This window comes from Manis javanica, chromosome 8 (assembly GCF_040802235.1).
Source record: "Manis javanica isolate MJ-LG chromosome 8, MJ_LKY, whole genome shotgun sequence".
Lineage (NCBI taxonomy): Eukaryota > Metazoa > Chordata > Mammalia > Pholidota > Manidae > Manis > Manis javanica.
In genome coordinates, this window is record NC_133163.1 from 35158669 (window position 1) to 35186531 (window position 27863).

General features: G+C 33.1%; 1 protein-coding gene across 15 annotated transcripts in view; it reads right to left on the minus strand.

Annotated features, from left to right (window-relative positions):
- FUT8 (fucosyltransferase 8) overlaps positions 1-27863 on the minus strand; it is a 379544-nt gene that overhangs the window by 144224 nt on the left and 207457 nt on the right. For all 15 annotated transcript variants that reach the window (XM_073242251.1, XM_037006150.2, XM_073242247.1 and 12 more), the window contains one exon: positions 18568-18995. In XM_073242251.1, coding sequence (XP_073098352.1) covers positions 18568-18770 — 203 coding nt within the window. In that variant the 5' untranslated portion in view covers positions 18771-18995. The remainder of the gene's footprint in view (positions 1-18567; positions 18996-27863) is intronic.

Here is a 27863-nt window from a genome sequence, read left to right on the forward strand (position 1 = left end):
CTCTTCTAAACTTGCCCTCTCATTAAAGAAATCACCATTTGATGTATTTTCTTAATATTTCTGAACAAACAGGATAATACCCTCTCTTACATCCTAAAAACAGTCCTTAATCAATCCTTTCATAGTACTGGAAAAAAATCCTTAAAGGAATTTTACTCCAATACTGCATGCATGTTTGAGTAGAATGAATGATTTATTCCCCACCATCACAAATGCCAAGAGAAGAGACCTTCAAGGTTAGGCCTCTACCAGTTTATGCATTAACTATGTATATATACAATGTAATTAACATTATTTTAATGACTAATAAGAATCAATGATAGTGTCTACATATAACTTATAATTAACTAAATGAGTTTACTAGTCATTCATCTTTCAGACAGATAAAGCACACAGGGACAGTATTAGCAATGCAATTAACATCCACCTTTAGGCCAATCTCTTGATCTTTTCTTCCTTTCAAAGACTGCCTAGCAATACATTAGTTCAGAAATTCTACGACCCTTAATTATTAACTAACATAGGTTTTCTAATTTTAAACAATCATCCAAATTTTGAATCTAATACATAGGTGTGTGTGTGTGTGTGTTTAATAATAGAAGAGGTTTCATGCTTCAATCCAGGTGTACTTTATCAATGACACTCCTTACCATACTAAAGTGAGATGTGTAATTCCCATGGCCATCCTTCAATTTAGTATCTACCCCAATATTGTTTCTAATATAACTACTGCATTTTAATATGTATGCACCATAGAATTGCATTAAATGTAAGTATATAACTAGCCCTTTCAAAACTAGTACTTCTTACTTGCTATCTGCAATGTCTAATGCATGTCTTAATTATATGCTTCTTGAGATCAGGGGAAGGTCAAAGTAATTTTCTTGGCATAGACTCATAAGCTATTAGGAATTAAGTAAGTGCCTTTTGATGAAGAGAAAGCAAAAACTTAAATGCTTAGCTTCTATTTCTAAATCCAAAATGACTTTACTCTTTGATATTAAGCAGGTTATTAATATTTATGTGACCACCAAAAAAGTGTGAGTTATTCCTGTTCCTTTAACACAGAAAGATTAAGCCCAGCTAATTAAAGCAAGCAATTAATATTTGAGAGGTACCCACTTTATGGTGATACATAGTATTCTCTACTGTACCTCCACTGTGTATTAGGAACTCAGATGTTCATGTCTTATTTAATGTACTCATCACAGCAGCTCTAATGAGATAGGTATTAAGTGGACAGCCACCAGACTCTTTCAGCACCAACCCTGCCACCACCTAGGAGTAGCCATGTTTGTGCCATGTAACCCTCCTTCCTTCCCCCATAGCTGATTGGAAAGGGTGCACACACCTGATACAAGCTTGACCAATTAGGTTCTTTCTCCTGAAAATTAAGAATATAGTTTGAAAGCCACTAATTAGTCACATCTGGTCACTCAAACTGTTATGTAAATTTAGAGGGCCTGTGGGGGGCTCCTATATTTTGGCAAGGTGCACACTAAAGCAATGAAAGCTGAGAAAGAAAGAAGAGTAAGGTAAACATACAAAGAGAATCAGAAATGAGAGATGAGAGAAAGAATAAATAAGGAAAAGATAGATGAGACAGATGAGACAGAGATTAAAGTTCTGTGTTTCCACCAGTTTTCAAATTCTGCTTCCACACTCTTATGAGGTCTGAATTGCTTTCTGCCCTTGAGTTTCAAAAGATATCCATGTATTCCTACAAAACAATGCCACTTTGTTATTGAGTGGATTTCTGTAACCTGGAACCAAAAAAATTTGACCAAGAAGTTTAATTTCTTGGTTTAAAAATTAAAAGCTAAGGCTCAGAGAGGACAAGTAACTCACCTAGCTAATAATTAAAGAGCAGAGATGGAATAAATATTCAGATATCTCTGACTACAAAGCCTGATTGAATGTATGAATAAATGATTAAATGAAGTCTGACAAACCAGAATGCCAAATACAAAAATATACAAACTAAAGGGCTAGGTGCTAAGAAGATGTAAAAGAAGAGCCTCAAGAAAAATAAACTATAATTTTCACCTAAAATTAAATATATTAAAGGTAATACAGATGCAAGTACCTAGATCCTGGGACACAGGTTGCATACTGAAACTTGGCTCAGAATTTAAATGTCTTCAATCTCTTCAATTTCTCTGCTTTCTAATTGTTACCACCTTAAGGTATCATCTTTCCATCTTTGTTCCTAATAAGCAAACAGCAAGTGATAGATAGCAACTCACTCTCTTTATCTTCCGAATAAGAAGTCTCAAGATTTGGTATTAAGTAAACAAAGATTCTTAGCTCACTAATTTGAATCTAATTCAAAAATTTTACAGAAAATAAATGTGAAGCACTTTCTTCCTAAGTGTCTGCCTACTCTACACAATAAGATGAAATCCTCAGTACTAAATTAGGGGTTAGAAAGCACCAAAAGTCTCTATGTGCTGTCTGACTAACCATTAAAAATGAAATTATTATATATGCTGAATGCATTACATTTGGCACAGGGTTCTCATTTCTCTTTTTTATAGTCAGCAATTCAAATAGATCTAATATCATTTATGTCATATAGCACCTGTCACTTATCAGAGCTTATTAGGTCTTCCTGTTGGTTGTGAATAGCTGTGCATGTTTTTATGTTTTATCACAGTAATAACTATCATAGTTATCTGACCTACAAAAAATATTATGCCTAAAATTTTCCACAATGGCACGAGAATACAAAATTTCAGAGGGAACTACTATATAACTGTTGACAAGAACAACAAACCTTTAAAAGATGTCATTTAAAGATGTTAAACTTCAATCATAAATTAACTCTACAAGTAAATATGTCTATTGTATGATCTATACAAAATATCATCCTTAATTCCAATTCATTTATACAACAACCTTAACTATGTCCACAGTACTAAGCTAAAGTAACATATGGAACTAAAGAAAGAAGAAGCATGCATCTGCATGTCTAAGATGACAGTTACCAGAACATACAGGAATGATTTCTAGTCAAATAAAGATGCTCTCCAAATCAATCAAGTTCATTCATTCACTCACTCATTGATTTGATGGGTATTTGATTAAAGGTACTCGGTTCTAAGCTAGGCACTATAATACAAAGATGAATAAGGCATGATTCATTCCTTCAAGTGATTCTTACTTAATATGCAGTCAAAGAGACAAGTACATAAAAAGTACTCACACTGTGCTAAGTAGGACAAGGAGGTTAGCCCTAAGTGCTAGGAGAACACACAGAAAGAGTACCTAATCTAGATGCTTGGGATCAGGAAAGGACTCTCAGAGGAGGACATGCTTGGGCTGAGTCCTAAAGGACCACTAAGACCTACAAAAAATGTTTAGGAAATATGGGAGTGCGGCTAAATCAGCAAAATAGTAAAACGTGCAAAGGCACAAAGGCAGGAAGCATACTGCTTTTGGAGAACTATGAATTGCTCAATAAATTGGAAGTTTAGGGTGCAAATTAAATTATTAGGTTAGGTTAGTGAAATTATAATTAGCCATTAAGTTAGTGAGGCAGAGATCATGAAATTAACATTATATCATATATCATTATATATATTTATACCAATATAATATATATCAACATTATTATAAATCTATCTAAAAATAATGAAGTAATATTTTGTATCAAAATATTTCAGAGAGCATAAAATTTCCATAAAAAACCCCCAAATTTAAAAGATGTCATATATGTTCATCATAAATAGAATATGGATATACAACAAAAACTGGGTATTCATGACTTTAGTTGAAAAGAAGGAAAAAAATCTGGACGTTTATATTCCTTTCAAGCTATGCCTCTGTGGGGCAAAGTGCACTCAAGTACACTGCTGTATTTTCTGTACCTCAAAGGCAAATTTAACACCATAACTTACAGTCACAGAAACAAGATTCTAACTGTCTCAAAATAAGTTGTAGTCTGACAAGACTGAGAAAATAAAAATCTTTCAAAATGTCAATACATACCTTCTTGAACCACAATTTTTTATGTAAATAGGCAAAAGTCTTATTAGAAAACACAGACATCACATTAAATATCTCCTTGGTGATTTGGCAAAAATGGCATGATTCAAGGAAGGACAAATGGGTGGAACAGGTAAAAATGGCTGATGTCTATTAATGATAAAACATACCAACATATATATCAGACATAGATTAATTATGAAGAAAAAGATCCAAGTACGTTTTAATTGGAAAGCAAGACTGAAATGGATAAATGAAAATTTACACATGTTGGTTTATATTCTTTGCAACAAACATGTACAACAATATTCAATTTACATTCTTTCAAGGCTCTTGCTGCTAATAAAAGCCCAGCTGGATAAAGGAGTTAATACAAGTCTTGGAAAAGCAGGAGCCTTCCTAAAATGAATAAATATAAAATGCCCAATAAATGCTTTTGAACTAGTATGAATCTCACTTCTATCATATTGCATGAAATTCTACACTTAACAGGAAACAGGATGTAAGTATTTATTTCTTACTCTAACTGATCATGATGAACTACCAAAGATGACTCATTGGTAGTAACTATTTCTTTTTCTATTACTAATTTTCTTTGTCAGGAATTTAAATATCAAAATTTTATATGTTAGGGCAATGGTTCCTAAACTTTAGTATACATCAGATCCGTCTGGAGAGCTTGTTAAAATAAAAGTTACTGAGCCATCATCTCCAGAGTTTATGATTCAATAAGTATGGGGAGGGGCCTGAGCATTTGGATTTATAAGTCCTCAGTAGCATTGTAAGAATGTTACTGTCAAATGATCACAGTTTGAAAACCACTGCTTTAGGATGTTCATGAAAACAGAAGTCTAGTTATAAACCATTCTAGCATCCTCCTCCTTCCAATTTTTTAATATCAAAAGGAAACAAAGTTTACTCTGGCAAAGAACATAAATACCGAGTTCAAAATTATTTTCAAGTTTTTCTTTACATTAACTATACCATATAAACCTATCTACTTCTTATTTATAAAGTTACAAAAACATTCATCAACTGGAAGAACAGATCATGGTCTTACTAAGTTTTTAAAATCATTAGTAATCTGAACAGTTAAAGTCAAAGAAACATATCGTAGCCTACTACTTTCCTACTGATAGGATACTTGAGGAGGGAGAAGGTAGAATTCAGTAAAGAATAGCACAATGGCAACCTACATGGCATGGCATATACTTTAAACATGCATCTACAATCAATCTTGCCAATTTTTATACTTTGATGTAAAGATATACATAATTTTTCCCCATAAAGTTCAGATACCATCTATGGGAAATATGAGGGTGTTCCCCAAATTTACTGATTCCAAGAATTTTCCCTTGCAGCAGTTTGGATTCAACAGAAAGAAAAATGAAAACCAGTCAGAGTAATCAGTTTTAAAAAAAAAGAGAGAGAAAGTTACCTTTACAATTAATTTCTCTAGGATATTTGGCATTAGAACTCTAAACAAACACATTCCTAAAAACATATTCAAAACTTACTCTATATTAGGAGGCACTATGTTCAATACTACAGAGGATACAAAGATGAATGAAATCACTCCTACTTTCAAGGTAGTTAGAAAGGAAAACACTGATTTATCAACAACAAAATAAAAGCAAGTCTTGAAGTGTTTATTTCCAAATAAAGTATTTTACTACAAAATCCATAGATGTTTTACTATCTAGTGACATACTTTAGAGGTACCAAAAAGGACTATAAGAGAGTGATTTTATGCAAGAAGGAAACCGAGGGAAGGCTTTGGGAAGAAGTTTATTGACAAGAGCCATGAAAAATTGGCAGGACTTCAACAAAGAGAACTCAGGGGAGAGGAAGAGAATATGAATGCATGCATATATTTATACATCCATGGAAACATATAATATAATCCAAAAAATTCCATTTTATGGGGGTTTGAGCCTTGAGAGCGAGATGCATTTTTTAACTTCTTTTGGATCCTAAATACAGTAATTTAAAATATTTCAATTAAGTTTATTATGTCTTTGAACATTAATACAACCCATAATTCAGTTTAGCATATGCTTATTGCCACTTTTTAAACTAATACTAATTGCTCTTAGATCTAACTTAAGATTTCTTACCTGACTACAGATAATTACTTTATCGATGATTGTACTACTGGTATAATATTGTATACTATAGTTCAGATAAGTGGTCATTAAAAGAACCATTTACATAATTTATGATTTCTACAAAACCTGATTTCCTTTAAATGAAGTAAACCAGACAAATATATGAGATCTGATATGAGTGACTGTCTATATACAAATGTCACTGGAAACATAACAGAAACAAAAATAGGATGAAAACCAAATATAACTAGCCTTAAAGGATTGTCAATAATAGTCTCTATACAACTATGCTACAATGTCAGTAATATACTCACATAGCTTAGGTGGTCACTGTGTTTATGTGTACTGGCAAATGCACATTCAAATCTACATTCTAGGAGTAGTAAAATACTTTATTTGGAAATAAACATTTCAAGAATTGCTTTTATTTTTTTGTTGAGAATTTTTGCATATTCATCAGGGATATTGGTCTGTAGTTTTCTTTCTTGTAGAGTCCTTAACCTGGCTTTCGTTTTGGCAGTGCTAGTCTCATAAAATGAGTTGGGAGTGTTCCCTCTTCTTTAAGGGTACAGCCCATACAATTAATAAGGTGGCCTAGTAAGTCCTTGGCTATCAGTAATTAAGTATAAATGTACTGAATTCTCCAATTAAAGGTAATGAATGACTACATGGATAAAATAACAAAACCCAACTGTATGTTGCCTCACTTCAAATTTAAGGAACATGGAACATGGAATGTACACACAACATTCTGCAGAGTAGATCATAGGATAAGTTACAAAAATAGAACTTTGAAATCATACTAAGTATCATTTATGACCACAATAATATGAAACTTTAGAAATTAGTAACAAAACAAAAAGCTGGAAAATTTCACAAATATGTGGAAATTAAACAACACTCTCCTGAACAGTCAGTGCATCAAATAAGATATCAAAAGGGAAATGAAAAAGAAATCTTAAAACAAATGAAAAAGGAAATATATCAAAATCTATGAGCTGCTGCAACGCCTGTTCTAAGATGGTAGTTTATAGCAATATACACTTAAATTAACAAAAAAGAAACATTTCAAACAACCTAACTTTACACGTCAAAGAAATAGAAAAAGAACAAACTAAGCCCAAAGTTAGCAAAGGGGAGGAAATAAAGAACAGTGCAGAAATAAATGTAACAGAAACCAGAAAAACTAGAAAAGATTAATGAAACTAAGCTGATTTTATGAGAAGATGAAACTGAAAAACCTTGCACTAGATAAGACAGAGGATCAAGTAAATAAAATTATGAATGAAGGAGATCAAAACTGATACAACAGAAATTCAAAGGATCTTAAGAAACTAGTATGAACTATAATGTGCCAACAAATTGAATAACCTAGAATAAATGGATAAATTTTGATAAGCCTACAACCTACCAAGATTGAATGATGAAGAAACAGAAAATCTGAATAGACTGTAACCTGTAAGGAGATTGAATCAGAATTCAAAAACCTCCCAACAAAGAAATATCGAGGATCAGATTGTTTCACTGGTGAATTCTACCAAATATTCAAAGGAAAATTAATGCAAATAATTCAAACTTTTTCAGAAAACAGCAGAAGAGGAAACACCCCAAACTAATTTTATGAGGCCAACACTACCCAGAAACAAAAGCTAGATGAGGACTCTACAAAAAAGAAAACTACAGACCAATATCTCTAATGAGTACAGACGAAAAAATTCTTAACAAAATATACGCAAACCCAATACAACAGCACATTTAAAATGACCATAGCCATGATCAAGCAGGATTTTCCTCTAGGATGCAAGAATGGTTCAACATAGGCAAATCTTCAAATGTGATACACCACATTAGTAGAATGACAGATAAAAACATGATCACCTCAATAGATGCAGAAAAAGCATTTGACAAAATACAATATCCTTTCATGATTAAAAATATTTAACTAGGTACATAAGGAACATATCTCAATAAATTAAAGGCCACAATATATGATAAACTCACAGCCAGTATCATATTCAATGCTGAATAGTTGAAAGCTTTTCCTGTAATATGAGAACAAGACAGATGTGTCCACTCTCACTACTCCTATTCAACATAGAAGAGGATTGCCTAGCCAGAGCAATCAGGTAAGAAAAAGAAATTAAAGGCACCCAAATCAGAAAAGAAGTGAAATTGTCTGCAGATGATATGATCTTGTATATAGAAAATGTTAAAGGCTCTACCAAAAAACTCTTAGAAATAATCAAGTTCAGTAAAGTAGTAGGATATAAAATTAACATATAAAAACAAGTTGTGTTTCTATACATAAACAACAAAACATGTGAAAAAGAAATTTTTTTAAAAACCCCATTCACAATAGCATTAAAAACAATAAAATACTTAAGAATAAACTTACCCCAGGAGGTGGAAGATCTGTGCACTGAAAACTACAAGACATCAAATGACAGAAATAGGAGGAGATACAAATGGAAAGATATCCCCTGTTCACAGATCAGAAGAATTAATAGTTAAAATGTCCATACTACTCAAAGTCATCTACAGATTCAATGCAATCCCCATCAAAATTCCAATGACATTTTTCAGAAATAGAAAAAATAATCCTTAAAGTTGTATGAAACCACAAAAGACCCTGAATAGCTCTAGAGAAAGAACAACAAAATTGGAGGCTTCACTTACTAATTTCAAAATATATGACAAGGCTATAGTAACCAAAACAGTATAGTACTTCCATAAAAACAGACACATAGACCAATGGAAAAGAATCAGGAACTCAGAAATAAACCCTCACATATGTGGTCACTGGTATTTGACAAAAGAGCCAAAAATACTTAATGGGGAAAGGACATTTTCTTTAATAAAATGGTGCTGGGAAAACTGGATAGCCACATTCAGTAAAATAAAACTGGACCCCTATCTTACATCGCTCACAAATTAACTTGAAATGGAGTAAAGACAACTGAAACCATAAAACACATAGAAGAAAACATAAGGAAAAAAGCTCATTGACATGAGTCTTGGCACTAATTTTCTGGAAATAACACCAAAAGCACAAGCAAAAAAGGAAAAATAAATAAGTGGGACTACATCAGATTAAAAAGTTCTGCATAGAGATAGAAATAAACAACAAAATTAAAAGGCAGGTTATTCAATGGGAGAAAGTATTTGCAAATCATATATCTGATAAGGCATTAATATGTAAAATTATATATAAAGAACTCACTCACTCACACACACACACACACACACACACACACACACACACATACATACAACTAAGTATTATTCAGCAATGAGATGGAAATTCTCCCATTTCCAGCAACATGTTTGAACCTTGAGGGCATTATGCTAAGTGAAATAAATCAGAGAAAGACAAATACTATATTATCTCATATGTGAAATCTAAAAAAGTTGAATTCATAGCAACAAAGAATCTATTGGTGGTTGCCAGAGGTGGAGGTGGGGGGAAGGGATGGGGGAAGGTTGGTCAAAGAGAAACAAGCTTCCAGTCATAAGATAAATAAGTTTTGGGGATCTAATGTATAGCATGATAACTATGGTTAACTACTATACTTGAAAATTGCTAACAGAGTAGATCTTAAAAGTTGTTACCACACACACACACACACACACACAAGGCAACTATGTGAGGTAAGAGAAGTGCTAATTAACTAACCATATTGTGGTAAACATTTCAATATATATATATATCAAATCATAACTTGCATACCTTAAACTTACATAATGTTATGTTATCAATTATATTTCAGTAAAGCTTGAAAGCCCATATTCCAAAGAAAACAGCAATATTAGTCTTTTCAGCCAGCTTTATTTCGAATCAAAGGCAGTTTGTTATTAGTTAAGTAGACTCTAGAAGTATTATTTCATTGTTATAGTTAATTCATTATGTTATGGAGGCACTTTGTAAACAACTTTGTGAAAAACATGTAAGAATTTAGTAAATCTTAGCCTTTGGTATGGTGTCTTAGGCGGATTCTAACTATACAAGTCCAGGGGCTGATTCAGATATTCTCTAACACCTAAACAGAAGATTTTGTTCCGTTACTAAAGTAATGTCATAATTGCCTCAAGAGAACCTTTCACAAAAGACATTACAGGAACACCTAAAAGGACATAAAGTGTGTGTGGACTTTGTCAGAGTTACAGAATTGTGTTTTTCCACCTGCTTACTATATGTGTGGCAGAATTCAATCTGAGCCTTGTTTTCACTTTGACATATTAAATGTATGGGGAAGAAAGCCAGTCTTCCTCACTAACCTACGGGTTTTAGAAGCTACCAACAGCTATCAAAAATAATCAAATAACAATGAATGATGAAGAGGTTTAGGTTGATTTGCAACCATCTTGTGTGTGTGTGTGTGTGTGTTTGTGTGTGTGTGTGTGACTTTTCTTTCTTCTTAAGGATCAGAACAGAGCTTTACGGATGTTAGGTTTGGCTTAAAACCTACTAGATCCCAAAGTCTGCACACATTCTCCTAACTGGAAATACACAAACTGTTTGATTACACAAAAAGGTGACATTAGCCCCAAGTATAAAAGGATTATGGTACAACAAGAAATGAACTTAGAGCTGGAAAGACATTACCTGGTGTGAACAATTGCACAGGCAGTTTATGACTCCATCAGGGACTCTCAAGGGCCAAAGGAAGACACATTTCTATATATTACATCTATTCCTACTCCACGTGATCACATCACTTCCAATAAACTTATGTATGACTGACCAAATAGAGAACTTACTTACATAAAATAAATTTATACTATGTGATTTCTTCCCACAAATTCATGACCCCACATGAAACGCTGCAAGTACTGATCATAGCAAATTTCTGCATCAAATGTGCCATTTGTATTTACTTACACAGATTATAAGGTATTAATTCAACAGATATTAAACATAGCCCCATATGTTAATACATGCATATTTACATAACTCAAAGATGTGATGATTCAAGTGGCCATTTCTAATATTGGTATAAGGAAACCTCTGATCACATGCAACAATTACCAAAAGTAATTACAATATTACATAGGATATTGTAGGCAAGTAAAACATATTGTCCTGAGTTAATACTTAAAGGAAAAGGAATTGAGAAAGTATAAAAAATGATACTGTTGGCATGTACTGAAAACTAGATACAACTTCATTTCTTTCTGCTTCTGCCACTAACTGCAGAAAAATGACTAAGTCACTTAGCTTCTGTACATATCGTGTGGTAAGACATCTATGAAGTGCTATTAATAAGAATTAACATTAAACTATACTTGCTGAATGTCCCTTTTGTCTTTATTTGCAGATACAGCATTCTGTATTTATTAAATGTACCTCAGTTTCTCTCCAAATCTTATTACAATCTCTTATGCATTTCTGATGTGAATCATCTCTGCAAAGCAACAGCTTTTGCATATATTTTTAAAGAACAAAAAGACAATTAAAAACAAATTTCTTTTATTTGACTTGAACAACAATAACAAGAAAAGCATACTGTGCTATTTTATACTATACTTCTTTCTTGCCATTGTAATTCACAGGCTAACTCTAATATGTTGAAATCTTTTTTAAATTTATTCTCTTGCAGACACCTTTGTCTAGAATACTGATCTGTCAACTAAACAACTACTTTGTTTCATGACTTTACCTAAACTAATGTCAATATGACAATCTTAAAATCTAGACAAACAAAAATCCTCATAGTAAGATAAAAATCTGCCTAAAAGAAATGTGAGAAATAACTCACGAAGTCTTTTTTTTCTCTAACCAGTTAATACCAGATTATGTGTCATCTATAAATCAAGTGACACTAAAATTTATGAACCACTATGTCCATATTTCCTGCTATTACTTATCTTCAATTACAAAGAAGAGCTTGGGGCCATTATCATCTCAGTAATACTAGAATAAAAAAATAAAGGATAAAATGTAAGGAATGCTTAATCAAGCCCCTAATCTTAAATTCATACATTATAAAATATTTAATACAATTCACTTTACTCTATGGCATTTGTATATGGAGGAGGAAATAAATACAAAGTTTAAGTTTTTTCAATTTTGCTGTTTAAAATTGTAATGTTTTTAGTTGTGACACCTTTCTTAAAGAATGATGCATTCTTACTTACAGGCCCTTATGGGTAGTGATAATAATAAAAATTCTTGTATTTTAAATAATGCTTAGGAACCCTGGGTATGAAGAAGAAAACTATGACAACATAATAAATGATGATGAAAATAGCATTACATTCTCAATATGCTGCTTTTCTACTAAGAAAAAAGTTGTCCCCATAAAAGCTAGTAATGACATTAGTATGAAAAAATACATGTGACCCTATGTTTCTGTGCCACATAACCAACTGCTATACCCATGGAATAGGTGCAGTGGCTCAAAAATGAATTTTCCTGCTATGTGAGATTATTGCTGGCCCTGGAAATAAAGAGTATGTTAATGCTATTCCTACCTTACTCCTCTCCAAATCTATGACAACTGTGAGTCATCTGAGGTGAACTGAGTAACTTCTGCTTTGTGTAACATACTGTTTGGCAATCACTTCCATATGGATGATTTCCAAAAGTACCTTTCTTTCTCATCCTAGCTTTTTCTTTGAGGTCTACACTCACTTTCCAACTTTCTACTTGGTTAGGTTCAGCAAGCTCAGCAAACTTAATTTATCTTATCTCATTTTGATCTCTTTTTCTAATTGTGAAATTAGTGAATTGACTAATTTCACTGTATTAGTCAATGTAGCAGATTTAACTCTTGATAGTTAAATATTCCCAATCCACCCAAATGCTTCTTTTCCTTTACCACCCAACTAAGGGTACAAAGAGACAGAAAGTTAAAAACTAATCTAAGGAAAATATGAAGAACAAGATTTTAAAATGGCAGAACCAAAACAGCTCTAGGGATTTAGGCACTGGAACTAACGGGAAACTCTTTTTGACAGTGATACTCCAACCATTTTCATTCCAGGTAGAGTACTTTTAGTTACAAGTAGAATGTAGTATGTTAATGGCAAATCCTATTCTTGCTGTAATAATGAGAATCATCACCAAAACAAACAACAAAAACAGATAACATAAATATAGCCTTTTTTAAAGCTATCAGAGAGGTGTGTTAAGTGCAGGATTAAATTGATAAATATCCAACTAGCCATATTCTTATTGGGAGAACGCTTGCTGATTCTGGGTATAATGTGAGGAACAGACTTAAGATCCCACAGAAGGTTAGTATGAAGATTTGGAAACTTCAGGAGCACTAACCACATACCTAGGCTTTCCCCAAGGTACATCTGCTGAATTCTAGGGCTCCAAGGAAAGCTAGAGAACAATTTTGAGACAGACTGAAATTTCTCATAGTCTTGTGGTATTACAAGACAAAGTCCTATTTGAGGCTTATCTTCAACTCACAGCAAGTCTTTCCCTCAGTAGTTGCCAAGTTTAGATACTAATGAGGTAAGAGGCCAAAGAACAAGGCTTAAATATCTAAAGGTAGATTGTATTATTTCTACCAAGTTCTCAACGTAAAGTAAGGAATAATTATGCCTGAGGAACAGGGAAGAAACAGAAGTGGGCTATAAGCTTTACTAAAACCACAGTGCAGCAATGATCCAGCTCAATCCCTGACCACACAAGACTGGGATAAGAAGCCCAAAGATACTACATCCTTAGGAAAGGGAAGCCTCTGTAACCTCCACAGTACTTTCTAAATAATAAATATCTGATATAATAAAAATTATTAGATATGCAAACACATTCACTGCTCAAGGGGTTTCTGAGAAAATTTCAAAAATTTTCTGGATGTTTTCAGCTAATTTCAACTCTAACTGAAAGGCTAGGTGATAGGTTCAAATTGCAAGAAGCAAAGCTTCTATGAATTGATAGTAATTTAATATTACTCAAGTTTGAGACAAAAAAAACATGAGCATGGGAAGGCATTCTTGTAGGTTGGGAGGCTGAGAAAGTGCTAATTTCTAAATTGTTAAAAGAAAGTGTACTACATGTTTCAATTAACAAGTAAGAAAGGAATGTCTGGGGAAGGCCAAATTAAAGCACATAGGAAACACGGAAAAAGCAGAGGTACTATGATTCCCAAATCAACAGATTAAAACATTAATTTAATCTAGGCAAGTTATCACCTCAGGTCTAGATTAACACCATGCTTCCGTTATTTTCTCTCTAGTAAGCACATGCCCCAAATTCGCCTGAAAATCTAAATCTTCCTCAACCATTTTCACTGTACCATTCTTCTGCTGAAAATACAATTATGGGATCCCATTATCTATCAACCAAGTCTTAGAGTAAACTCTGGCAGTTCAGAACTACCTTGATTTGACCTAATCTAATCTTTTTCAGCATTACTTCTAGAAATGAGAATGGTGGGTTAAATATGGCTATACGTTCTTTACAATTCTTACCTCTATTCTCCGAATATGGGGTGTCCCTTTGACACAGACTAACAGAAGGTGGCAGAAGTGACACTGTTTGCCGTAGCTTGGCTTCAAACGGACTTGCAGTTTCTGTTCTTGCCCTCTTAGAACATTACTATTTAAGAAACCTGGGCTATTCTGCTGGAGAAGCCACATGCAAGGGAACCAGCTAATGACCCCAGCTAATCCTCAAACATGTGAGTAGGTCATCTGTACTGCCCAATCATGATGAAGTCACCAGCCACCTGAGTGACCCCAGATATAACCAGAAAATAGCCCAGCTGAGACCAACACAAACCAATTAAAAGCACATAAATTTTTGTTGTTTTAAGCCATTGTTTTTATGCTTAGATATATGCATATATATATATATATAATTTAATGTCATATATGAAACCCCAATTTTTAAAAAGAATTCAGTAGTAGGAAAACAACTCAATTTTTTTTTAAATAGGCAAATCTGAATAGACACATCACCAAAGAAGATTCATGAATGACAAATACACACCTAACAAAAATGCTCACCATCATTAATCATTAGGGAAATGCAAACTGAAACTGCAATGAGGTAATACTACATATATATTTAAACTATTAAAATAAAAATAACTGGCAATAGCAAGTGCTGGCAATAATGAGAGCAACTGGAACAGTCAAGCATTGCTGGTGTGAATGTAAAATGGTATAGGCACTCTAGAAAACATTTGGGCAGTTTCTTATAAAGTTAAACATGAACTTAACAAATGATCCAGCAATCCCATTCCTATGTATTTACACAAGAGAAATAAAAACTCATGCTCACACAAAAACTTACAGGGCAAATGGTTATTACAGTTTTATTATAACTGACAAAAAATGGAAACAACCCTAATGTCCCTCAGCCAGTAAATGCATTTTTAAAAAATGTCAATGCTGCACTACATCCATACTACACAATACCGAGCATTAAATAAAAAATAATTGAAACAATATTCAGCAAAAAAAAAAAGAAAAGAAACCTACCAATAACATTGATGAATCTCCAGTATATTACGTTAAGTGAAAAAAGCCAGACTAAAAAGGCCACATACCACATAATTCTGTTTATATGACATTTTGGAACAAGATAAAATATAGGACAGAAAACAGATCAGTGGATGCCAGTGACAGAAGGTAGGGATAGAATGTGACTACAAAGGGGCAAACAGGATTCTGGGGGAAGGTAGAATTCTTCTATGATTTGATTGTGATCATGGTTACATTAAGCATTTGCCAAAATTCACAGTCCTGTATGCTTAGAAAAAGTGTATTTTACTGTACAGAAATTATTCATCAATTAAGTCAGAATTAACACACACATACAGAGCAACCTCTCATACATTGTACTCAAACATTTGCACCCCTCAGACTAGAGATTTTGAAATTATTTTCCTAAATTTATAGTTTTATCCACAAAATCAGCAAGTTCTAGCTGGAGGGATGGTCAAGAGTGTTTTTAATTATTGCCCTGAATCTTTGAAATTGTAGAGGCAGGTTCTGGGTTGCTTCCCAACTCCAATCGATATGCTTTATCTCAAAGAAATGACATATACAGACATCTGAATGAATCCCTATAGTCTGGCTTACAAACATATTTTAAGAAAACGGCATAACAATTCAGTACAAAATATTATAAGAAGGTGCTAGTTGTACCTCCACTGCTCTTCCTTTAATGCCAGGAGCTCTAAAATGAAATGCCTTTGGATGAAACACAAACGGCCCTACCAGTAGTTGACAGAAGGGCCTGAAGAGATTTCCTTCCTAATGACGGAAAATAATTACTGATTAACTTTCTCCAAAATTTTATATACATAAATATATATGTAAAATTTCCTGAAATTACACATATATATCTATGTAAATAGGCTCATTTGCTCAGACTGTTTTCAGATTGATTGTATTTGATATTACGGCATGATATATTAAGAGTCTCAGCTCTTAGAAGTTGTCTCCACATCTTAATGTAGTAGGTGAGAATTTAATTTCAACCTGAAAGAATATAAGTAAAGTGACTTAAGAGACCCAAAGTTATTTTGCAGACAGAACAACCCATATGAAAGGCAAGCTTTCCTTCACACAATAAAAATAAGATATTTGGCAACCAGAAATAAGCCATTTGAAGTTCTCAGTATTGACACTGTAAGTAGAAGAAAAGTGATCAGTTATTTTTGAGTCTAAATAGTAAAGAAGCAAAATCTTTTCTGAGGAAAATCCCCAAGATGCAGAACAAGATTTTACTATAATCAAAGCATACTACAACATTAACTAGAGCAGCAGCTATTCTTGATGATCTACAGCATCAGACTTTTAGTTGAGATTTTTGAGTCCTGACTTCTCTCTGGTTTCTATTCAGAGAGGCAACACAGTTCATTCAGAGTCCAGGCTTTCAAGTCATACTGCCAGGATTTAAAGTAAGCTCTACCACTTGTGAAGAGTGTGATATTGGGAAAAATTACTTAATATCCCTTTGACTCCTCATCTGTAAAATGGTTATGAAAACATTACCAGCATCTCATAACAAAGTTGTGGAATTCAATTAAGATAATCCATGTAAAAGTCCTTGACACAGTACCTGGCATATGAATAACTCTCAATAAATGATAGCTATTATTACTAACCTCTAAATTATCATTTTGGTCCCCATAAAAATGAGTGAGTAAAACTCTACTGAAAGATCACCTTCTCCATGATCCTCCCTGACTCTTCTCCACAAGGAAACAAAATGATATATAAATTCAAGAAGTTATCTATCCGCTTTCTAATCCCTACTTCATATCTTGATGAACAGTACTACTACTACAAATGACAAGGACGATATTTCATTCATTGTTGTAAAAATGCATCACATCTAGCACTGTCTTCCATACAACATAAAAACACCAAAACAGTATTACGGTGAGGAAAAAGTTAAGAAACTAAACAAAGGGTAAGAATGAAGAGTGAAGGGCAGTCGGGGCAGGGAGAGTGGGGAAATGGAAGGACCATGGAAGCCCCCTCTAAAGCCTTGAGGGTTTATGACACTGTCAACTATCTTCTTCACAGAAAGCTCCTCAGCTTCCACAACATGGCTCTCTCCTTGCTCTTTCCCCATCTACCTTGAAGACTTAATGTATAACAGGATTATTTCCACTTTCCATGCCTCAATTTCTTTCTTTCTCAAAAAGAAATGAATGTTGTGCTCTTTTTCTCTATACTACTTCCCTTAGGGTCAATAACTGACTTGGCATAATGACTCTCAACTCTTCATCTTCTCAAATCGTCAACCTCTATCTTGAGAGACAGCAAGCACTAAATACATGATCAACTTCACATATAAAATAGACAAATTTGAAGATAACATAACTTTTAAACTCAGTAACACTGAAAACAGAGAGATTATTTATATAATACTATGTTCACTTGCTTCCTGAAAATACAAGACTGTTTTTCTAAACAGCTGACGCCTTCTGATACATGTCACATTTTCTTAACAGACTAGAAGAAGCTCTCTCCCTAGCTCTTTCCCCATTTACTCTGAAGACTCTATGTATAACAAGATATTTCCACTTTCATGCCTCAATTCCATATCCAGTTGTTTTATATAAGTATAAATTTTTGTTTTTTCATTTTCATAAGTTATAGTTACACTAACTCAGCTTCTCAATTATGTCTGTTATAGTTCACATGATAAAAATTTTAATATACACTAATTTAAATCAAATTTGTACTTGATGTATCAAAATTATCAAAATGCTTAAGATAACTATAAATGAAATATAAGCACATAAATTAAATGGCATGGTTTTTTAATATTAAAATTAATATACAAAATAAGATTTGCCACTATGGAGAAATTTTGTTAAATATATAGAAATGTCGTTGGCATAAATTATGTACCTTAATATTTACATTTTTAGAAAAGCAGTTTAGAGAAATCATTAATTTTCAATAAGTGGATGAAGCCCTGTACCTAAAAATAAAAGAGTACAATATTTCAACACTCTTAACACTCTTCCTTCAGTTTTTCAGAACCTACCGGAGAGATTCGGCCATTCGCCTCAAGTCTTCATTTTGCTGTTTTAAGCGTTCAAGCTTTGCCAGAATCTTGGACAGTTCTCGGCTAGAGTGATCGGGGTGGTCATTATCTCGTACCAAGTGACCACCTATATAAAATAGCAAGGTCCCCCAGGCAAAAAGAATGAGCATAATCCAACGCCAGGAACCAGTCCATGGCCGCATTTTCAGATTTTTAATTCACTCCCTTGGCTTCCTGGATTTCAAAGAATTGAAAACATTGTAACTCTGTTTCTAACTAGTCCAAAGGTAGTAGTCGCCTTCTGTTGTTTTACCACATGATGCTTCAAATTAGTGTCTCTGGTAGTCCTGAGGTGAATCCTTCAAAGAGATCCTCCTGATGGTACGAGTAGGAAGTTTTATTGTCCTGTGCTTCATGTACTCTACATGCTGTGGAAAGAGTAAGAAATGTTATTTACATTATTTAGGATATGTAAAATAGCATATGCTGAGATTCATGGAGTTAAAGGAAACAACATTGTTGTTGGCTAGCCAACAGGCTAGCGAATAACCTAACTGCCCTCTAACAGGTAAAAAGCAAAAGCTTTTGTCTACATACTAAATCAACCTTGCATATCAGAGCTCTACCAGATAAATGAATTAGCCTGAAAGTCCTCTTAAGTGCCATCATCACTTTTCCTTCTTACATTATTGTACAACAGATCATACATGGAGATTAAATACTGTATCTTTGAGTAATCAATCAAAACCAAACAAAATGTATTTGACTACATATTTTGGGCTAATGTTTCCATATCTCAAACAGCAGCATGTTCTATGAGTGAGTTAATTCCTACAAGATCTCAACTATACCTCCCTCCATATCACTGCTCTGCTGCAATTGTATCACTTTGCAGGTGACAGGCAAATTGTCATTTTTTGGATAAATTCTAAAAGTAACATGCCTGTTAGGGAAGCAAAGTCATTAGGCAGTTCGCAACCACTCCAAACATCACAAGGAGAGGTACATATGGATTAGGCTAGATTATTCTTTCTTTAGATTTATTTAAAAATACCAGTGATTGCAAAAGAAACCTAATACCAATTAAAACTTAGTTACTGTGTATCTTAAACTACCAAAGCACATGCTTTCTCAGGCTTGGCTATGGGTTTCATTTATCACTTCCGCATCGTTATACTTAAAATTACCTTTGGAAATAAAACCATTCTTTTCCCAAAAGGAAAATTTATAGGAAAAGTTATAACTTTAATACCATTTGATAACTCCAGAACTATGTAAGAAAAATCATCTCTCTAGATACATAGTTCCTTGTAAAACAAAGAGAAAAAAAGGCAATATTTTTTATATAAGACTTAATGTGATAAGCCCATGACCACTAATAAAACAATTATTAAAGACTAAATAGAAAAGTTGGAGAAAAGGCTTCAAAAGTAGAGCACAGAGTTTCTATTTATTTACTTTTGACTCTCCAATCTCAAATGTTTTTTAAATGGCCAAAGTATTCAAAGAGAAGAAAATCTCCTCAAATAACTGTCCTAAAAACAATCTACTTCCTTCCCATAATATTCCTACACTGTTTTCTTCATTGTTACTGGCTTATAATAGCTAAAACACAGAATGAAAAGAATTATACTCATTAAGAATTAAGAACCAAAAAAAAAACGCAATAATCCAAATGAAAAGTTGGTGTTCTGTCTGTTGTTTTAATAAATACTCTTTAAATCTAGAGAACACTCTTAATTGATTCCCAGTTCATCATGTGTCTTTCACAAAACCCTGTTCCTCTAATCTTAAGTACCCTATTCACTAAAACATAGTAATAATTAAATCTATTCAATGTATCAGATAAAAGATCCATCTGAAGTCTACTTTTCATATTATATAGGAAAAATGCAGATAGATATTCAAGGCTTTCAGCTTAAAAAAAAAACAAATAAAAAATTGATCCATTCTTATGATCTATGGGAATGATTATAATTCAGTAAATCAACAAAATAAATTAAGTATTAACATTTGAGTTATTACTGCTGTGGCAACATATGAATCCTGTAAAGTACAATGATACCATATGCTGAACTTCTAATATAGTTAATTCCAAATTATACCAATTTTCAGATACTAAAAGTATTTTTATCTTTCCCTTCATACCAAAAGTTAACTTAGAAAGACAACTGTAATAAACTGAAGGAAAGACAGCTTTCTAAACAAAAATCATTTTACTTAGAATTACAAAAAAAAAAATTATCATAAGTATTCAAAGCCAGCAAAAGTATAACTTGAATAGAAATAAAAGATTGTAGAAACATATATTTTGTTACACAGGGTACCTTAGAAAAGTTTTTATAAACCACCATTAAAATAATCCAGGATGTAAAATTTCTAGTTTATAGCAATATTGATATTAGATGAGCTGCAAAAGCAATAAATTGTAGGAGCAAACATGGCCATTTTCTTAATAGCATCATTTTAACTTTGTTTTTAGAGATACTGGCTCTCCAAATTTAATTGTTCTTAGCCAGTACTTTAAAATGGGATGAACAAAAATAAGCCAAGCTAAAAACCTAGTAGTTTTCTATGTAATTTTCTTTAGTATGGTTTAAAGAATTTTTAAAGGTTTAGAATTTCTTCCCTAGCCATAATGAATGCCTGCCTTCTTGCTTACTAGGTTTATTGTTTGACCCATGCCTGCTAAAATATAAAGTTCATAATTTTTGTCCATCTTGCTCACTGATGTATCCCAAGTATTTACAGCAGTGATTGGCACATAGTAGGCACCAATAAATGTTTTTCAATAAATGAATTAAGTGAATGAGTAAGGGAAGGATGTCTTAGATGAAATACGCTAGTATGACATGACAGAATCCTAACACATTCAAATACACTGCATGCCCCACTTGAGAAAGAAAACCTGAATGTAGAAAGTGAGACAGTGCTATTAATAAGGAAAATGGTTCAAAAATAAAATCATTTATAAACTTATTGTTGTCAACATATACCTTACAAGATACCCCTCCAATGATTAATATAACTGGTCTGAAAGACCATAATATCAGCAGTCTTATGTTTACCTTTTAAGCATGAGAAAACAATTTCTTTTTACTTTGTCTCATTTTCCTCATCTAGACTCTGCAAAGACAATGGGTTGACTGAAGAAAGTATATACAACCTTTTATATGAAAGCCATTCAATTTATTTGTTAAAACAACTTACTAGTGAAAATATTTCAAATGTATTAGTAAAATATTTCAACATTAACTACATGAGCTAAATCTGACTAAAATTTATATAATAGTATTTATATATTTATATAAATCTCTTCTGGGAGTAGGTTGTTTTCTTTTCAAGTATTTATGAATTCTTTCCTGTTTGAGATTCACACACTACCCTTTATTTGCAGAATACTGAATGGATTGACATGTATTAGGCTCCCTTCTGTGAACTTGTTAATTAGCGATACCATTTTTTATAAGGTAGTAGGTATTTGAAATGAAATGACTCATTTCTTTTGGTACTTATAGTGACTCTTTGGGTTATATTTACTTAATGTCTCTGAAAAAAAGAATATATGTAAGTTTTCAAAGTAGTTTCTTGAGTCTGAAAGCTAGAGTACATAATCAGTAAGACTTGGAGCTTTAATGGAGTTACTGTGAGGCTTCTATGAAGTTCATATACAAGCATTTACTGTAATATTTGGCACATTAAGGAGTGCTCAATAAAAGGTAATTCTCTTTTAATGCTGACAAGACATGGAGCTTAAAAATATGAGTGCTAGAACTGGCAAGGCCTAGGCTGAAGTCTTGGTTCTGCTACATCACAGCTAGGCAATCCTGATGAACTAAAATTTCTTTATCTGTAAAACAGATATAATACATACTACCTCTCCCACAGAATACCTGGAAGAGGCTTAAATAAAATAATCTATGGGAAGCAGTTGGTATGCCAGTAGCAAATTTTTATTATGCTACATATGCTAATGCTGTTATATCATTTTATAGACCCAATTATAATATTTTATAGAATTTATACAACATGTGTTATTATAGGAAGTTTCTAAAATGGCTGCTAATGATTCCTGAGTCTTGTATTCACATCCTTATACAATCTCCTTCTGAGTGTGGCTAAGCCTAGTGATTTGCTTCTTAAATAGAATATTGCAAAAGTCATAGGATTTCACTTCTCAGATAAGGTTACAAAAGACCAAAACTTCTATCTTGTCCACTTTCATGATATAAGCTATTAGATTGTGAGCTGCCCTATGAAAAAGCCCATGTGGAAAGGAACAGAATCCTGCCAACAACCATATGGGTAGACTTGGGAATGGATCCTGCACCAGTCAAGCCTTGACATGACAGTAGCTTGGTCCACAAATTTTTATTTTTGGGGTTTTGAAAGACCCTGAGCCAGAGGATCCAGCTAAGCCATGTCCAGATTCCTGACCAACAAACATAATAAAATGTTGTTTTAAACCACTTAGTCTTAGGATAATTTGTTACACAGAAATAGATAATTAACATACATGTCTACTTTCCCTGCTAGGCTAAGTAACCTGGTCATGTTATTCTTTCTGTCTTGAGCAAGTTGTATGAAGTCAACAGCATACAGTAAGAATTCAAGATGTAAGACAGAACTGAATCTTAATTATATTTTCTTATATTATCTTGCTTACACCTTACAAATACTGTAATCAACTCATAGCAAAAAAGAGAGTCAATAGATAAAAGAAAATTATTAGTTTTATACTATACTAAAAGCCTAAATGCATTTTTATTAATGTTTTCTAAACAGAGTTCCACTCCAAACCATGACAGAATAATTAATACTAGATTTGACCTCCCACATAAACAACAAGGAAACTTAAATATTTAGAAAAACTGCTTGTAGATATTGGGCAATGGCCAGACAAGACTGCTTAAGAGAAGGCTAACAATCAAAGGTAAGCCTTATAATTACTCTAGCTTTCTGCCTATAATTTGCCAAACATTCACATAAACAAGGATAACCCAGGTAAAGCAGAGCCATCTTATTGAAGTGTGAAAACAAAGACTGAAGCTCCAGGAGTTTAAAGGTGGCTGAAATCTGCAAGCCAGTGTACTAAAGAAGAGGTAGTTGTCCAGAGAATAGGCTCCAGAAATTTGCATAGGTGATTCTTTGAGTCTTTGGCTGGATACTAAGCTCTGCATACATAGTAAGTCCTTATGAGGCTGGCAAAGAATCATAATCAAGAATAGAAAAATTATAAATACTAGGTAGCTGAAAGCTGAACATCTCTTAGAGATTATAAAGGGCAGACCTATGAGTTCCAACAAAATACAATGAAAATACCGCATAGAAAATGTGGCATTCAATAGGACCCCCACATGGGGCATATAGTAGAAACCGAAGAAATAAAGCATCTTTGAAGTTAGGGTTAAGCAAGCCCTGGAGTAGAGATCAGAAAAATTTTTATAAAGGGTAAAATAGTAAATATCTTAGCTATGTGAGACACATACAGTCTCCATCACATATTTTTCATTTTTATTTTTGTTTTTTTATAACCCTTTAAAAACGTAAAATCCATTCTGAAGTTGGATTCTAAGAATGTAAAATCCATTCTAAATCTATTCAAAAACAAGCTGTGGAGCAGATTTGGCTCATGAGTAAAAGTTTGACAACCCTAGCCATGGAATAAAGCATATGCTAACAAGAGTCATAACAAAACTTAAAAACAAGCTACAAAAGGAACAAGGTGATCTGAAAGTAAATTAGATGTCTACCAAAATAAAACTCAACATTCTTCACAGAAAGACAACAAAATACAGACACTTAAAAATTTTAAATTCACAATGTCCAACAACTAATCAAAACTTACAAAGAAGGAATCATCCTGTGATTTAGGCATCCAAAGACATGCTAAAGGCTATGGATGGATTAGAATAGTAAAGAAACACTCTAGCACTCCAGGGCTCATAACCAGGAATGAGACAGCCGTAGTCCACTACTGCAGTAATTTTAAGCCTCTGCTTTAGTGAAAGGACCTACTACAATAACAACAGACAAACCGAACTCAATCACTGAATAAGCTGACTCAGTTCCTGTCACAAACAGACAGCCTCAAAGAAGAAGAAAGCCCATTTCTGGGCATATTATTGACCTCAGTCTTCACTGGTTTTACCTGTTAATACTGGTATGCAACAAGGAAATATTAGACATATATAGAAAGCAAAACATAACAAACCATTTTTCAAGAGATAAAGCAAACAGCAGAGCAAGTCCCATAAATGAACCAGATGTTGGAACTATGAAATAGAAAACTTAGAATAATTGTAATTGAGATAGTAAGTGATCTTGTGGTAAATGATTCAGATGAAATACTAAATAAACATAAAATAAAATAATACCAGAGGACCTTCAACAGACATCAGAAAACTGGACAAAGGTGAAAAAGAATTAGTGAACATGAAGACAGGTCAGTAGATATCCAAAATGAAACTCTGTCAGCAAACAATGTCAGCAAAAAGATAATGGAGAAATATCTTTAAAATACTGGAAGGGGAGATTTGACTCAGAATTGTATACCCAGTCAAAATATCTTTCAAAAATAGACTTTTCCAGAAAAAAAGACAACTAACAATACACTGTGCCAGAGAAACTACACTCCAAAAAAATGTTGATATCCTTCAAGTAGAAGGAGTATGATACCACACAGAAATCTGGATCTACACAGAGAAATAAGTAGCAGCAGAAAAGGTAAAATCTGAAGAAAATAAAGGCATATTTCCCTTAATTTAATCATGTTAAAAGATAAAAAGCTGTCTAAAAAAATGGCCACAATTTATCATTGGGTTTATAAATCTGTAGAATATATGACTATAAAACACAAAAGAATGGGAGGAAGGATATGGAAGTGCACTGTAATAAAGTTACAACTACACATTAAGTGGCATGTTATTTGAAGGTAGACTGATAACTTAAGATGTATATTATAAGCCCTACAGCTGCACTGTCTGCTTCAATGCCACTAACCATATGTAACTATGTAAATTAGAAATGAAATAAAAAATTTAGTTCCTCAGCCACATTAATCACATTTCAATTGCTCAATAGCCTTGTGTCTGGTGACTACTACCTTTATGTATGGTACAGATACAGAACATTTCCACTATCTCATGATGAATCAGACAGCATTTCCCCAGAGCAACAGGTAATTAAAAAATAAAAATAAATGTAACAAAAAAACAATAGTGGAAATAAGAAGAGATAAAAATGAAAGAGTACTTCAAAATACAAAATAGACAGTGAAAATAGAGGATATCTGCTATGGGATTTCTTAGAGAAAAGAGATTTTAGTACCTTGAAAATCAGGAAAAATTTCACAGTTGCTTAGAGAAGGGAGCTCTCACATTTGAAAAAAGAGAAATGGCATAAGAAAACGTCTTGTTCTTTACAATTATCCTGTTTGAAGCATACTCTTTGTGCTACCAATTAGTAGTTTACCTTCTAAATAAGTTACATCACTCAATACAGTCATTCATAATATTAAGCTCTATTTATTTTTAAATATACGGCATGGTTTTCAACATTTACAATGGAAAGCATCTGGAACAAACTTACCATGTATTTGACCTAATTCTAAAAAACACCATGATTCATTCATTCACTGATTCAAAAAATACTTATTGAGTCCCTATTCCATAAACACTCTTCTAGGCACTAGGGTTGTAGCAGTGAACAAGACAGTCAAAAATCTCTGCCCTCAAGAGGTAATATTCTAGTGGATTCTAATTGCAAAGGGTAGTAATGCCACTAAATCCAAAAAAGCCTCTTCTTGCAGCAACTAACATAATGAGTAATATAGGAGAAAATGAATATAAACTATATAATCTAATTAATTTCTTAAAGATAGCAATAATTTAATCATTCCATTAGAACCAAAAAAAAAAAAAATAAGAGTACCATTCATAACACTGTCAAATTCACTGTTCTAATATCTAAAAACAAGAAAATGACCCAGAGCCACTTCCTTTATCATCTGACTACGTGAAAATTATGTTTCCAAGAATCACATTCAGGTGGCTTCAATTTAATGTTGACGCCAAAAGTAAGTGTATGACAATATGCTGTACAATGAAATGACTAAGAGCTTTGCCTATTTTGCTATGAACGAAATAAACAAAATAGATAAACCCCAAGCCAGACTTATCAAGAAGAGAGTCTACACACATAAACAGAATCAGAAATGAGAAAGGAAAAATCACTACAGACACCACAGAAATACAAAGAATTATTAGAGAGTACTATGAAAATTATATGCTAACAAACTGGATAACCTAGAAGAAATGAACAACTTTCTAGAAAAATACAACCTTCCAAGGCTGACCCAGAAAGAAACAGAAAATCTGAACAGACCAATTACCAGCAACGAAATTGAACTGGTAATCAAAAACTACCTAAGAACAAAATATCTGACCAGATGGCTTCACCGCTCAATTTTATCAAACATTTAGTGAGACCTACTACCCGTCCTCCTTAAAGTTTTCTAAAGAGTAGAAGAAGAGGGAATACTTCCAAATTCAATCTATGAGGCCAGCATCACTCTAATACCAAAATCAGGCAAAGACACCACAAAAAAAGAAAATTACAGACCAATATCCCTGATGAACATAGATGCAAAAATACTCAACAAAATATTAGCAAATCGAATTTAAAAATATATCAAAAAGATCATCCACCATGATCAAGTAGGATTTATTCCAGGGATGCAAGGATGGTACAATATTAGAAAATCTATCAACATCATCCACCACATCAACAAAAAGAAAGACAAAAACCACATGATCATCTCCATAGATGCTGAAAAAGCATTTGACAAAATTCAACATCCATTAATGATAAAAACTCTCAACAAAATGGGTATAGACAGCAAGTACCTCAACATAATAAAGCCCATATTTGACAAACCCACAGCCAACATCAACTCAAAATGGATCAAAGACCTGAATATAAGTTATGAAACCATAAAACTCTTAGAAGACAACATTGGCAAAAATCTCCTGAATATAAACATGACCAATTTTTTCCTAAACGCATCTCCTCAAGGAAGGGAAACAAAAGCAAAAATAATACATGGGATTACATCAAACAAAAAAGGCTTCTGTACGGCAAAGGACACCATCAATAGAACAAAAAGGTATCCTACAGTATGGAAGAATATATTTGTAAACGACATATCCGACAAGGGGTTAACATGCAAAATTAAAGAACTCACACAACAGTGAACAGGCAAACAGTGAATCTGTGGCATCTTACTACACTGATGG